The sequence below is a fragment of the Chlamydotis macqueenii genome, chromosome 1 (assembly GCF_036417535.1).
Source record: "Chlamydotis macqueenii isolate bChlMac1 chromosome 1, bChlMac1.mat, whole genome shotgun sequence".
Classification (NCBI taxonomy): Eukaryota; Metazoa; Chordata; class Aves; order Otidiformes; family Otididae; genus Chlamydotis; species Chlamydotis macqueenii.
The window spans coordinates 193,392,798-193,404,916 of NC_141556.1; the positions used below are offsets into that span (position 1 = coordinate 193,392,798).

At 40.8% G+C, this 12,119-nt stretch overlaps 1 protein-coding gene across 1 annotated transcript in view; it reads left to right on the forward strand.

Moving 5' to 3' along the window:
- FLT3 (fms related receptor tyrosine kinase 3) overlaps nucleotides 1-12,119 on the forward strand; it is a 45,924-nt gene that overhangs the window by 12,145 nt on the left and 21,660 nt on the right. The window contains exons 2-8 of the mRNA XM_086759201.1: nucleotides 1,002-1,126; nucleotides 2,800-3,002; nucleotides 3,790-3,905; nucleotides 6,184-6,301; nucleotides 7,167-7,303; nucleotides 7,909-8,048; nucleotides 8,134-8,287. Coding sequence (XP_086615327.1) covers nucleotides 1,002-1,126; nucleotides 2,800-3,002; nucleotides 3,790-3,905; nucleotides 6,184-6,301; nucleotides 7,167-7,303; nucleotides 7,909-8,048; nucleotides 8,134-8,287 — 993 coding nt within the window. The remainder of the gene's footprint in view (nucleotides 1-1,001; nucleotides 1,127-2,799; nucleotides 3,003-3,789; nucleotides 3,906-6,183; nucleotides 6,302-7,166; nucleotides 7,304-7,908; nucleotides 8,049-8,133; nucleotides 8,288-12,119) is intronic.

Sequence of the window (12,119 nt, forward strand, 5' to 3'; positions counted from 1 at the left end):
TTGGAGAGATTATGCCTTTCATGCACCAGAAGCTTTTCCATACTGTTCCTTATGCATAAGGAGAATGATATTTGCTCCTCCTGCCAAGGCTGGAAGATGACAAGTGAGCTGCCCTGGCTGTATAGGCTCCTGCGATGTGACAGAGCCAGGGAGGTATGAAGCAGGGAGAGGGCAGGAGAAAGTCATGGCCTTACTCTTCTTTCCCCTCCAGTTTCTGTGTTTGCTTTCCTCAGAAGGGAGTGAATTGCTGCCTTGTGTGCTTCCCAGAGGAGAAAGAGCATAAGACTGAGAATGGCAGCTCAAGGGAAGAAGCATCTAACCTGGCCCTTGTTTGCAAACTGCTGGGGTGCACAAGTCCACATCAGGAAGGTTCAGGAGAGTCTCCAGTATGTCACATCAAATAGAACCTGTCCTGGAGAGAAGGGAAAGGAAACACTAGATCTTGGGTCCTTGGGTGAGTTGAGTGTGGGCTCTAAAGGCAAGTGAGGGACTTTATTTTGCCATTGCTCTGTGCAGGAGTGAGGGGTGCTCAGGGTGTGTTTCTGACCTGGACACCTCCTTAGTGCCAATGGGAGAGATGGTGCATGATCATCCTCCAGCTCATGACAGACACATGCTGACCTGCGGCCACAGGGTTTTGGTGCTGTGGGGCCTTTTCAGGGACACCAATAGAGAAGTGAGCTGCAAGAGGGAGCCTGTGTTTTGTGGTGTGGTTTCTAAAGGGACCTCCATAACACTTAGAGGCTTTTGTCTTTGGACGTCTTCTGCAATATTAGGGGACATACTTCTAAAGTGCTTTTGAAAGGTTCTCTAAATACTGCTTGCACTCAGCTTCAATACACAGATGCAGAGTTTGCAAACACACACGATATATCTGCATATTCCTTTTGCTTTGAAAAAAAAATCTTTCTACAGTTTTGTGGTATTTTATTTTTATTATAATTATCCCTGATCAGAGATCTAGTCATGGTTACATTTGTTTTTGTATTTCTGATTTACAGTTCTTGTTATGACAGCAGTTACTTTCACTTCTGCAATGAATCAAAATGCATCTGCGATTACGTGTGTGTTTATCAGCAAGAAGGATGAAGGTTCAGGAACACCAGAGACATCAGTATCTCCTAAGGTATCTAACAGAGAATAAGTTCCTTATAAAATATTCCTGTCCATTCCAGAAGCACCTTCCCAAAGCTTACAACACCCTAAATCTTTAGGCTGTGGGGATGTCACAGCCAAAATAAACAGAGTTAGGCCAAATATGACTAGAGAAGGTTAGAGGGAAGTATGTGTCACAATTCATACTTTGCAACTGTTAGTAGATGAACAGTAGTTTTCTCTAAAACTGATTTTTTAATTGATGCTGTCTGACATCAGCATGCTTGAATATTACTGAATATTGCTGAAAATTGCTGGAAATGTATCAGTGTAAAAAACTATGTGCCCTTAAGAGGGGATTGCCAAGGCCACGGTGTGAACCAGTGGCCTACCGCAGTGTGTATGTGCCACAGCTGCTGGGACTGATGGAGAAGCTGCACCGCCCTCTATTCTCACCACCAAAGCCCATAAATCCCTGCCTGGTCTATAACTTGACTGGGACACCAAAGCTGGATAGGGAACCAAATACAATTTCTTTTTTCTTTTCTGACTTAAAATGGCAGAAGAACATGAAAAGGTGGTGTGCAACGGAATTATAAAGCAGCTGAGACCTGCAATTAAACTATTTCCTGAAGATTATTGTTTCAAGATAGTCTTAGAAAATCTTTTTCATTCCTGGACAGATAAATCAATAATTTGGATAACAAATGAAGGTATACCAGTCAAAGCTGTGCTGTCCTTGTATCCGATGAGGCAGAATATGTCTGTTATCTCTAGATACCTCTCAGATCAAGGGAAGAGACAAAGAAGGAGCAAGGAATGAGAAGAACAACTGGCCAAGCACAGTGCGGGGCAGAGAATGCAATGAAGTCTATCCTTTCATAAACTTATACCAGACAGATTTCACCCACTAAAGTAAGGGAGACTTTTAGGGCTACTCTTCAGATGGAACTATTTACTCGCCACCTTCTGCCACAGCTAAGCTTAGAGACTCATTAAGCTAAGTAGCTAAGCCACTCCGTTGGTGGCTTTCAGGATGACTGTGGAATATTCTCTTTCTGTTTGCAATTCTTCTTTAGCCATATGCAATGGTGAGGAAATTAAAGGTGTGAAGGCACCCAGCCCAAACATTCTCTACCTAGTAAAGCCCCCGAGTTGTTGAGGAGCAGTCCAGCCAGATGCTGCAATGACAAGCAGTAGGATGCTAAAAAAAAAAAAAAAAAGCCCATTCTGGCCCTGCCTTTGCATTGCAGTCGCAAACAGAAATGTAGTATTATAATTCTCTATCTTCCTATGGTTCTACATGAAAGGAAACAAAACTGAGAGTAAAGAATAGCCTTCCCTTCACTAAGGGAAATTATCCTGTTTCTGGCTGAAATTATTCATCACTGTGATGTCTGTCTAGAGAACAGAATTAAGTAATTGAACAGGAATCCTATAGTGTTTCCTCATGCAGTAGAATTCAACATATTTATGAATAAGTTCAACAGTAGAAAGGAAAAAAAAATCCAAGAACAAACAAAATTAAGGTATGGTGAAGGTTTCATTTCAGTAAAATTTATATTCACATTTGGGCATGACGAGACATTATTAGTTTATCAAATCTTTTCCAGAAGAGCATCCTTTAAAAATACTAGAGTGCAAAAAAAGCAAATAAAGCTAACTGCTAATAAATATGTAACAATCTGTCCTCCTGCATTGCAGATTTCTAACATTTTGGAAGATCTTGGGTGTTATTTAAATTCTCAAGGAACAGGGAACATCTATGAACCAACTAAAAATGTGGAAGTCAATGTGCTTGAAGATATTGAATTAAAAGTGATAATGAACATTTCAGAGATCATTTCCTGCCTTTGGTTCTTTGAAGAAAGCAAAGCTTGTAAACCTTCACTGGACTCAGAGAATCGGTAAGTCAAGGGAGGTACTGGGTCAAAGAACCTTTAAGAGATCATTTCTTTTAGGATGCACATGGAATATTGTCGGTGACTGTGTTTGCCTTTAATTTTGTGTTATGCATTATCTTTTTCATTCTTCTGATCTTTCTTAACTGTTGTCACCCGGCAGCACATTGCTGATTGTCATTTAGATACATATACACACATGAACCTTAAAGTCAAGAATAGTTTAAAATAAGCCCATTCTTTTAATTTGTATAGCATTGTGCATGGAGGTCTTCAGGGAATTTCTGACATTGATCAATTTTAGCTTTGCAGTGCTCATGTGAGGCAAATACTGTGATTTTAAAGTCAAACAAACTGAGACATGGAGAATTATGTGACTTGGTAGATTCACACTGCAGATGAGGAAGAGCACCAGCAACAGCATCCTCATTCTCATAGCAAAAACCTGGGCTGGAACCTGAGGCTGGATTATTGCCTCCCCCTGCAAAATATGTTGGATGGGACCGTAGGTAAAGCATTTGCCTGTGGATCTCCCCAGCTGTCCTAAGCTCAGGAAGTCCATCCCTCCCAATGCTCAGCGTTAAGCATGTGGTACCTGTGGTCGTAAGTTCCTATGTGCTGCTTGTGTAGGAAGATACAGGATGAAAACACTTCAGGTTGAAGGGCGCTGTGTAAATAATGAGTACTCATATCTCTAAATAGGTTTTGCAAGAGCTAAAGAGCAAGCATTTTACTGTGTCTGCTGTGTATTACCTTCTAGATAACAAATATAGCTTTACTTTCTATTTTATAGATATGTTACGTCTTTGGCTTTTTCCCAAATAAAAGAAGCACAAGCTGGAAAATACACACTCTCGGTCATAAGTAAAACGGGCAATTACACAATAGTTGTGCCTGTTCTCATCCGCAGTAAGTATATCTCAGATGAAAGGGGTCACGCCATCAATAGGTTCAAGGTGAGAGGCTCAAGTTCAGTCAAAGCAATGAAGCTCTCGCATGCTGCATTTCAAGCATCTTCCTAGATTTGCATAGGACTTAGATCTGTCTTCAGAAGCTGAACTCAAAACCACAGACTGCATGAGAGTCAGCTTGTGCTAGTCAATAAACCATGCAAATGAACAAATAAAGATGTAAATGCACCGCAACTCTTTTCTCCCCTATGAGAGATTCGCCTCTGTGCCGAAAGGGAAAAATCAACGGTGGCTTTTGTGTGTTTTCAAAGCTTACAGGCTGTTTGCTTGTATCTTAACATGTTTATTCTCAGTGTTGCTAGCTGGACTGTTATCTGGACCAGATCAGAATGTCCCTTTTATTTTCTAGTCTCTAGTGCTCCAAAGACACACCTTGTCCCACTCTGCTACTTCTCTGCTTGTGCCTGCCGCTGGGTCTCACAGCTTTTCCTTTCACAATTCTGTGAACAGCAAGAAGAACCACTGAGGGAAGGGGATAGACAAGGTCCCCCTTCTCAGTGCCAGCCTGTACTTGTTTATTGGATTTTAGGGTAAAACGCATCAGAACTGCAGCTGCTCAGCAGAAGGGTGTCTGAGAGGCTGAGATTTTCACTGCTGTTAAATGCTCGTGACAGAGCACGTGCAAGATGCGACTTCTTGAGAAAGACTCACAGTGGGAGCAAATTTGATGGAATTTTCTCAAGGACAACACAAAAGACATCTCTGATGCAAAGGCAACTGCTGCAACAAAGTTCAAGATTCTGTTTCTTAGTAGGGGTGTCCAATAACATCTAAAAAACAAAGACCCATGTTGACATTATTTATTTTAACAGAAGAGAAATACCATATTCTTTTGTCTGGAAAGGGCCAAATTTAAAGATAAATTTTTAAAAAGTAAAAGAAATTTCAAAGAAAAGAAAGCAAAACGTCAATCCAAACAGCTAAGACTGGCAAAGTTAGGGCCAGACTATTCTAGAGACAGATTTAATAACATACATCATTACTTGCCTTATTTTTAGTAAACTGGGACTAATCAAGATTCTTTATTCCTTCTTTATTAGTTTTTAAAGTATTTCTTCTGTTTGACTCTTCTCTCTCAGGTGTCAGAAGTGTCACCTCCAATCTCTCCTTGTTTTATTTGAAAGCCTATCACATGTCTCATTTATAATTTTAACAGCTTCATTGAGGGGACAGGGTATTAAATCTTTAATTAAAAATTACCTTCTGTACTATATCTATTAGGCTTTAGAGGTAAAAAATGCTATTACATGTGCAAGCAACAGTAATTTGAAACAGTCTCGATAAAGATCTTTTCCGTATCAATTACTTGGATTGCATTCTCGTTGCTCCTGTGAATCTAATATCATAATTACATCTCTCATAAAATCCTCCAGGCTAGATGTGAATCCTTCAACTGAGGTGTGAATCTCTATAGGTGAAAAAAAAAAAACCTTCTTGGCCCAGCTTGTAAGAGATAAATGAAGAAAGAAATTAAAATCCTAGAAGTATTTGTTTCACCTTAGCATGTCACCTTGCAGGCAATGGAAGTATGACCAAAGAAAATGTCACTCTTCTGGGTGGAAGCTGTAATTTCATTGTAAGATCACCTAAAACCAGACTCAGTGCTTTTCATTTTGAGTCCAGTCTTTAGCAGGTTTAATAAACTAAATTTTTGTGCTTAGTCCAAGTCGATGCCTGATGGGTTCAGGGGACTGGGAGCTGTCTAGGAACCTTTTCCCCTCTAGGTTACAGATACAGGATAGAGAAGGCTGCTGGTTATCTGAAGTCATTATCACCCATTGTTTTTCCATTGTATGTCTGATCTGACTGACGGGCATGCCACGATTCCATTTTGTGCAGGGACTTGGTAGTCTCAACAGATACTCCGCCAAAGGCCATGGGCTTGGGATGTGATTTCAAAAGGTATCTGTGCTCCTGTGCTCTGTAATGAATAGCAACCACAGCAAATTAACACCTTTCAGTCTCAGTCCTGGGATTACCCTCTAGTGTATAGAGGCAGGCCTTTGATACGGGGAAGCTGTGCATTTAGCAATCAAGGCTGAAAAGCTCGTGAGACCAAGCCGCGATATCCCTAGGGCAGAATCGTTTTCTATTCCATCAGTGCCAAAACCTTCTGAAACAAATTACAGCTCTGTAACTTCTCATACTATGAAATGAGCAAAACACTGTTTCAAAATTATTTCAGCATTCCTAAATATCGACATGATTTTTAACAGAGAAACCAGGCAAACCCTACTTCAGGAAAAGGGAAAAATCGGATGCTATCAAGTGCATATCTGAGAGCTACCCCCAGCCTTCTGTGGAGTGGATATTTTGCAAAACACCTGAAAAGAGGTACAACGTATACTTATATGCATGTTGAATATCTAGACTGAAAGTTTACCATCTTCTGAAGAAAAAAGGGGAGGCTTTGTACTGCTTAGTGTGCCTAGGGAGCTGGGGAGATAACTGAAGAAGAGCTTTTGGGTCTGAATTTTTGGAGACGGGCTTTGCTGGGTTGCATACCCACATGCTGATTGAAAACCTGTGTCTGCCTGATCCACTTTGGGAGCACTGCAACACATTTTCTTAGAAATTTTGGCTGTTGTGCTCTTTTGGAAACTTTCAGCCCTTGGCTTGAAAAAAAGTTATTCTAGATTCTGATGTCACCAGAGCAAATCAAAGGTATCTCATTCCCTCTAGTTTTTTCACATTTTTTGGAAATGTGAATGCATTAGAGCAGGGAAGATATTACAAAGGATCATAATTTCCTGATCTAAATGATTGTTTTTCCCATTCTATTAATATAAAAATTTGATTCTATTAACAATGGGAATAATGGCTTTCTCTGCAGCGTGGCAGTTTGGGATTTCGGTCTCATAACGGATGCTGGATTTGCATCAGCTCCCACCACCAGGAATTCAGACATGTGTTGTGAAAGCTCAGCCTCTATGATTTCACTCTTGTCCAGATTTTAGTCGCAACATTACCTGTCTATGAGCCAATTTGAGCATATTTTGGTCATTTCAGCTCATATTTCTGCCTAGGCTGTGACATTTATGTTTTCTTATCTTCACCTTTCCTAGTTCCTCTTTATTCAGCTTTGTAAGATCCAGTTTTCCCACTATTGTTGCATATTCTCATGGCTTGGAGATTTATCAGATTTATTTGCTCAAGGTTAACCAAATGAGTCAATGAATAATTGTGCTTGTTATTGCAGTTGCCCTGATAAAATGCATGATGAAACTGGGGAAATAGATGGCATACAGAAGGTGCAACATGAATTATTTCAAACTTATATATGGTGCTGTGCACTTAATGACCTGGGCAGAGAATGCACCAGCCTCTTTACAATAGGTAACTTCCCTCTAAGGTTTCCTTACACGCAAGGTGGATCCTGCTGCTGGAGTTAGTTGCACTACTCCTCTGAGTACACTTTCTGGGCTAAGCTGCGTCTTTGTAATCACTGGAACAAACCTAACAGTGAATGTGATCGCTCTGTCTCGTGTTTAAATCCTAAATTCTATTAGCTATTTGTGGTCTCTGTAAAAAATGTCTAATATATGTTGCTAAACATCTGTTAACTTTTTCTTCATGCTTTTAGGACTGTGTGGTAGGGAAATGCTCTTCAAAGTGTTCCTAAATATATACATTTATAAGTAATTATAAATTAATATATAAATTCAGGTTTGTCTGGTTTTTAAATAAACCTGACTTGAGCTAAGCTCTGAGCTGAACTATGCCTTATAGCTGTGTTATAAATTATGACAAAATTTTATTTGACATCTAATCCATCACATTGACTAATTTCATGATTAATGAGTAATTTTGCCAAATTCTAATTATCATTACAATGTAATCATTAATGTCTATACAGCATTAGAAGAAAAAATGTTGATCTAACTGAGCATTTTTCCAGGCAAAGTGACAGTTGTTTCAATGACCATGTTTTGATTTTGTAGATTTAAATAAAAGACAAGCAGCACCTTTACCTGAATTACTTCTTAAAGTCGGGGAACCATTGCTGATCAGATGCAGAGCTGTTCACTATAATTATAAATTTAAAATAAAATTATCTTTTGAAAACAAAGAAGTTGAGCAGGTAAGAAGACAGGGCACATTTTAAAATAGGTAATATTGGGCACCCTGATTAAACTGACTAAATGGAAATCTCTGTTGAAAACTAGGACCACCAGTTTGAAGGATTAGACTATCAAACAGATCGCTCAGCAGTTCGGATCCAGTATGTGTTTGCTTCAGCAGCAGGAAGAAGCGATAGTGGACATTATACCTGTTCTTCTACAGTCCATCCGAATCAAACTGCTTTGGTTACAGTTTTAGGTAATTCCAATCCCCCATGTTAATCTTGTCCCTCGGTTGGCTGTTTTGCTCTGTTTTCCATGCAGAAGTTTTTTGCTTGTAGGTTTGCAGCATATGTTTACAGTTCCTTTTCTAAGGAAAAAGTTTGTTTGTGCTTACTGGCAGCCCAGGAAAACCAAGAGATTAATCTGAACTGAGTCATTCCAGTACCTGATGATAATCAGATAATTTCTTTATATTACTTTTAAAATAATTCCCATTAAAAGAAGTGCTTTTAGAAGTGAAATGAAATTGTGCCGTTTAGAGGTCTAGTCTACATGACTGTTGCAATGATGTTTCTAGAAACACAGGCTGAGATTCATCTGGCATTATTGTAGGTGACTCTCAGCCAGTGTGACACAAAGCCGTACTGGCTTTTTGTGAGGACACAAAGCTAGAAGGTCCCCAGGGGGCTATGCCTTGGCCTTCCTGGGCAGGGGAAGTAGTATAGTTGTGTAGCCCTTCTCCATGCCGTGAACTCAGCTGTAGGCAGCTGCAGAGCAGATACAAACAACGAGAGGTAAAGCACTGCAGAAAACACCATTTCTGGAGCTGGGTGAGACTATAAAATGTGTGACCTGCTCCACGCTTTCAGCTATTGATGCTCCGTGTATTAGTTTGACCAGAGTCTAGAAGGACCAGTGACCAGTTTCAACTAATGTGAGAGAGAAATGTCCTTCTGTGACACCGCTACAGGTTTTGAAAAGCTACAGCCACAGCCTCAGCCTCCTCCTCACCACTTGCTCCCACTGCATCTCCCTTTCAGTCACGTACGGCACCTCCACACCACCTTTGCTGAGGCTTTGGAGGTGGGGAGGTTGGGCAGAGGCTCTCATGGCCCCTGCTCTGCTGTTTTGTGTAGTCCCTTCAGGTGCTTCTTGCTCTTACACAGAAAAATGCAGATAGAAAATCTGTACCAGGCCTGACCTGGGTCTGCCAGGAAGGAATTGAACAGTTGGAAGGTTCTTGGCTCTCTCACTCAAAACCCAGAAGAAATGAGAAACTACCATTTCCTGTTATGGCAAAGGAGTGACTGACAAGTGGCCATTTGAGTTTAACAATTTTTTAATGGAAAAGTAAATCTGGGGAAGAACTTTAGCTCAGAAACCTATGTAACTGGTAGCAGAAAAGAAACAAAAACTTTCCTGTTAATGGAGAATGTAAGCACAGAGAATATGAACAGCGAGTGTTGAGGGAGCTGGCAAACTGCCGTGCAGAAGTGCTGCTGCAGCTGTGAGGGATCTGAAGGAAAACCTGAAACTGAAGAGACACCTACTCCAACGAGCAGGAAAACTAGGGAGACACCTACTCCAATGATATTGTTTCTTCTACATGTCTTCTGCTTTCCAGGCACTGAAGGGAACCACCTTCCAAACACCAAGCTACACAAGGTGTGAAAATTTTAAAAATCAAAAGCATACCAAAGGAAACCTCATTCCACTTAAGCAACATGTTGATTTAAAAGCCAGCGATCTTGAAGTTAGTCCAAAGCAGCATCAACAGCAAACTTTCTTTCTCAGATGGAAATAGTATACAAATAGGCATAAGTTCGGAAATAAGGCATAAAAAGGAAAGCTGTAGTTAGGACCATGCTGCTGAAGTAGGCGCTGGGAGCAGTTTTCTGACTGATGTACCTGGAGTTCGAGCCTGTAGCCCTGAGAAGAAGGCTCTCTGAAGCACTCACCGTGCAGTTGACCTTTGATGTAGTTGCTCTCAGAGTTTACATCTAGGCTAGGAATGGTAGGAAGTGAGAGTACTTGCCCCAGTCTCTTCAGAAATAACTTTCCCAGTGCAACATCCTCTTTTCAGCTTCTGCTTACCACTGAGCAGCAAGTTCTGTCATCAGTTATAATAACTGAATATGATACCTGGGCAGCTTTTCTACACACATCTTCTTAGTAAACAGGAAGGTAGGGGTGAGGGGATAGTGCAGAGGTAGAACAAGATCCTCTTCTTTCTCAGTACTGATACGCAGATCAGAAATAGTGGCTGCTCAGATTAATATACTATCAAACGGGAGTATGCATCGCGTTAACAGGGGATATTTGAGGCGCTCTTCCTGCAGGGCTATAATTATGAGTGGGGTATTTTTTCACTGGGGTAAGCCAAGCTATGATGATTGTCTGTACCCTCCTTAATACCCCTTATGCCAGCAAAATTTCTGAGGGCTCATTGGCTTTGCTGATGAAGAAATGTTTGTTTACTTCCATGGTGGATTAAAGTGGGGGGATGTTGTCATACCTAGCTAACAGCTGTGCTTCTCTCTCCAACGTTATACAGGGTCATCCTGTGCTTCTGATCCACTCCAGCTTTTAGCCTAATGTATCAATGGCAACCATTGTTGGTGTGAATTTGTGCTAGCATCCCAGGTTCAATTTCAGCAGTGATATAGATACAGATTTCACTCAGTTGTCTGTGTCATAGGGTAGCAATTTCTGAAATGATCCATGTCCTGCCTTTAAACCATCACTGTCCATGAGTCAGCACCCATAGCTACAGCGGGAATGGCCGTGATGTAACTTAACCAAGAGAAAACTGATTTGTTTGGCACATACTGCATTGCCTGGGGAGCCTGGCTAGCACTGATGGGCGGTCTTCTAATCTCTAATAACGCCTTGCACCCAGACAGCTCTGGTTTGCTCTTTGCCAATTGATACTTCACTAACTTATCCTGTCAGATCAGGCAGGGTGCTTAGGCCACTTTAAAGCACAACAGAGATCATGCCAACAACTGCAGCTGCAAGTCTCTTTTTTTTCTGCAGTTCTTATGCTCGGTTTCCACTAGTGCTGAATAAAGAATTTTTAGCACTACACAATCTCGATTCAGGAATATGCAAGCTATTTTGCAACACATGTCAGGTTTAAAGCAACAAATAAACAAATACGATAAATACAGGGACTTGAAAGCTTTGATTCCAGTCTCAAGAATTTCGTCTCACTTCTCTGTCATTGCTGAATAATCGTGTTCACTGTTTCTCTGGCAGAAATACACTTAAACGTGCCAAACAATGATAAGCCGAGCAATAATGTGCAATTTTCCTTGTCCTTCAAGAAAGAAAATACTTTTTCTGAGTTGTTTTCCAGAGAAATGGCATACACCCCTCCAAGGTCCTTCTGTGCACTCTGGAGAAAGCCTTTACTCTTGGCTGCTTGTGTTGTTAACAGTACACACAGAGATGCCCTTCTGCCTGGAAGGATGAGGTCAAAAAGATCATTTAAAAGATAAGGTCCAATTTATAAAACCAATAAGCCTTTAATATCAAAAAGTAGGAGAACAGTCATGAAATGAATTGCTTCTTGTTTTAAAATACTTGTATTCTTGTGGTTTGCATGGGAATTTTCAGATACTATTTTTTAAACCAGTAAGCTGGTTTAAAACCAGACAGAGATAAAACTTGCCAAGCAGAATATAAGGTTACAATCAGAAGAAAAACACTCAAAAGGAAAAACCCAGTCCAGTAATGTTTCTGCAGTGCAGTTTTTCACCATGTGGCTGATCAAACACTGGCACAAGTTTCCCAGAGGTTGTAGAGTCTACTTCCTTGGAGATACTCAAACTCAACTGGGCATGGGTCTGAGCAATCTCATCTAGTTGGACCTGCTCCGAGCAGGAGCTGGACTAGACATCTTCAGAGATCTCTTCCAATGTATATGATTCAGTGATTTTTACAGAGCTGATCCTAGCCCCACTGATGCCTTTAGGACAGCCTCCTCCCACGTGTGTCTGTTGTTCAGCCTCTTTGGGTGGGATTCATTTCACTTCATGAGACATCTAGCCCCACCAATGACTTAAGTTCCTTCAGTGGTTGGTGTC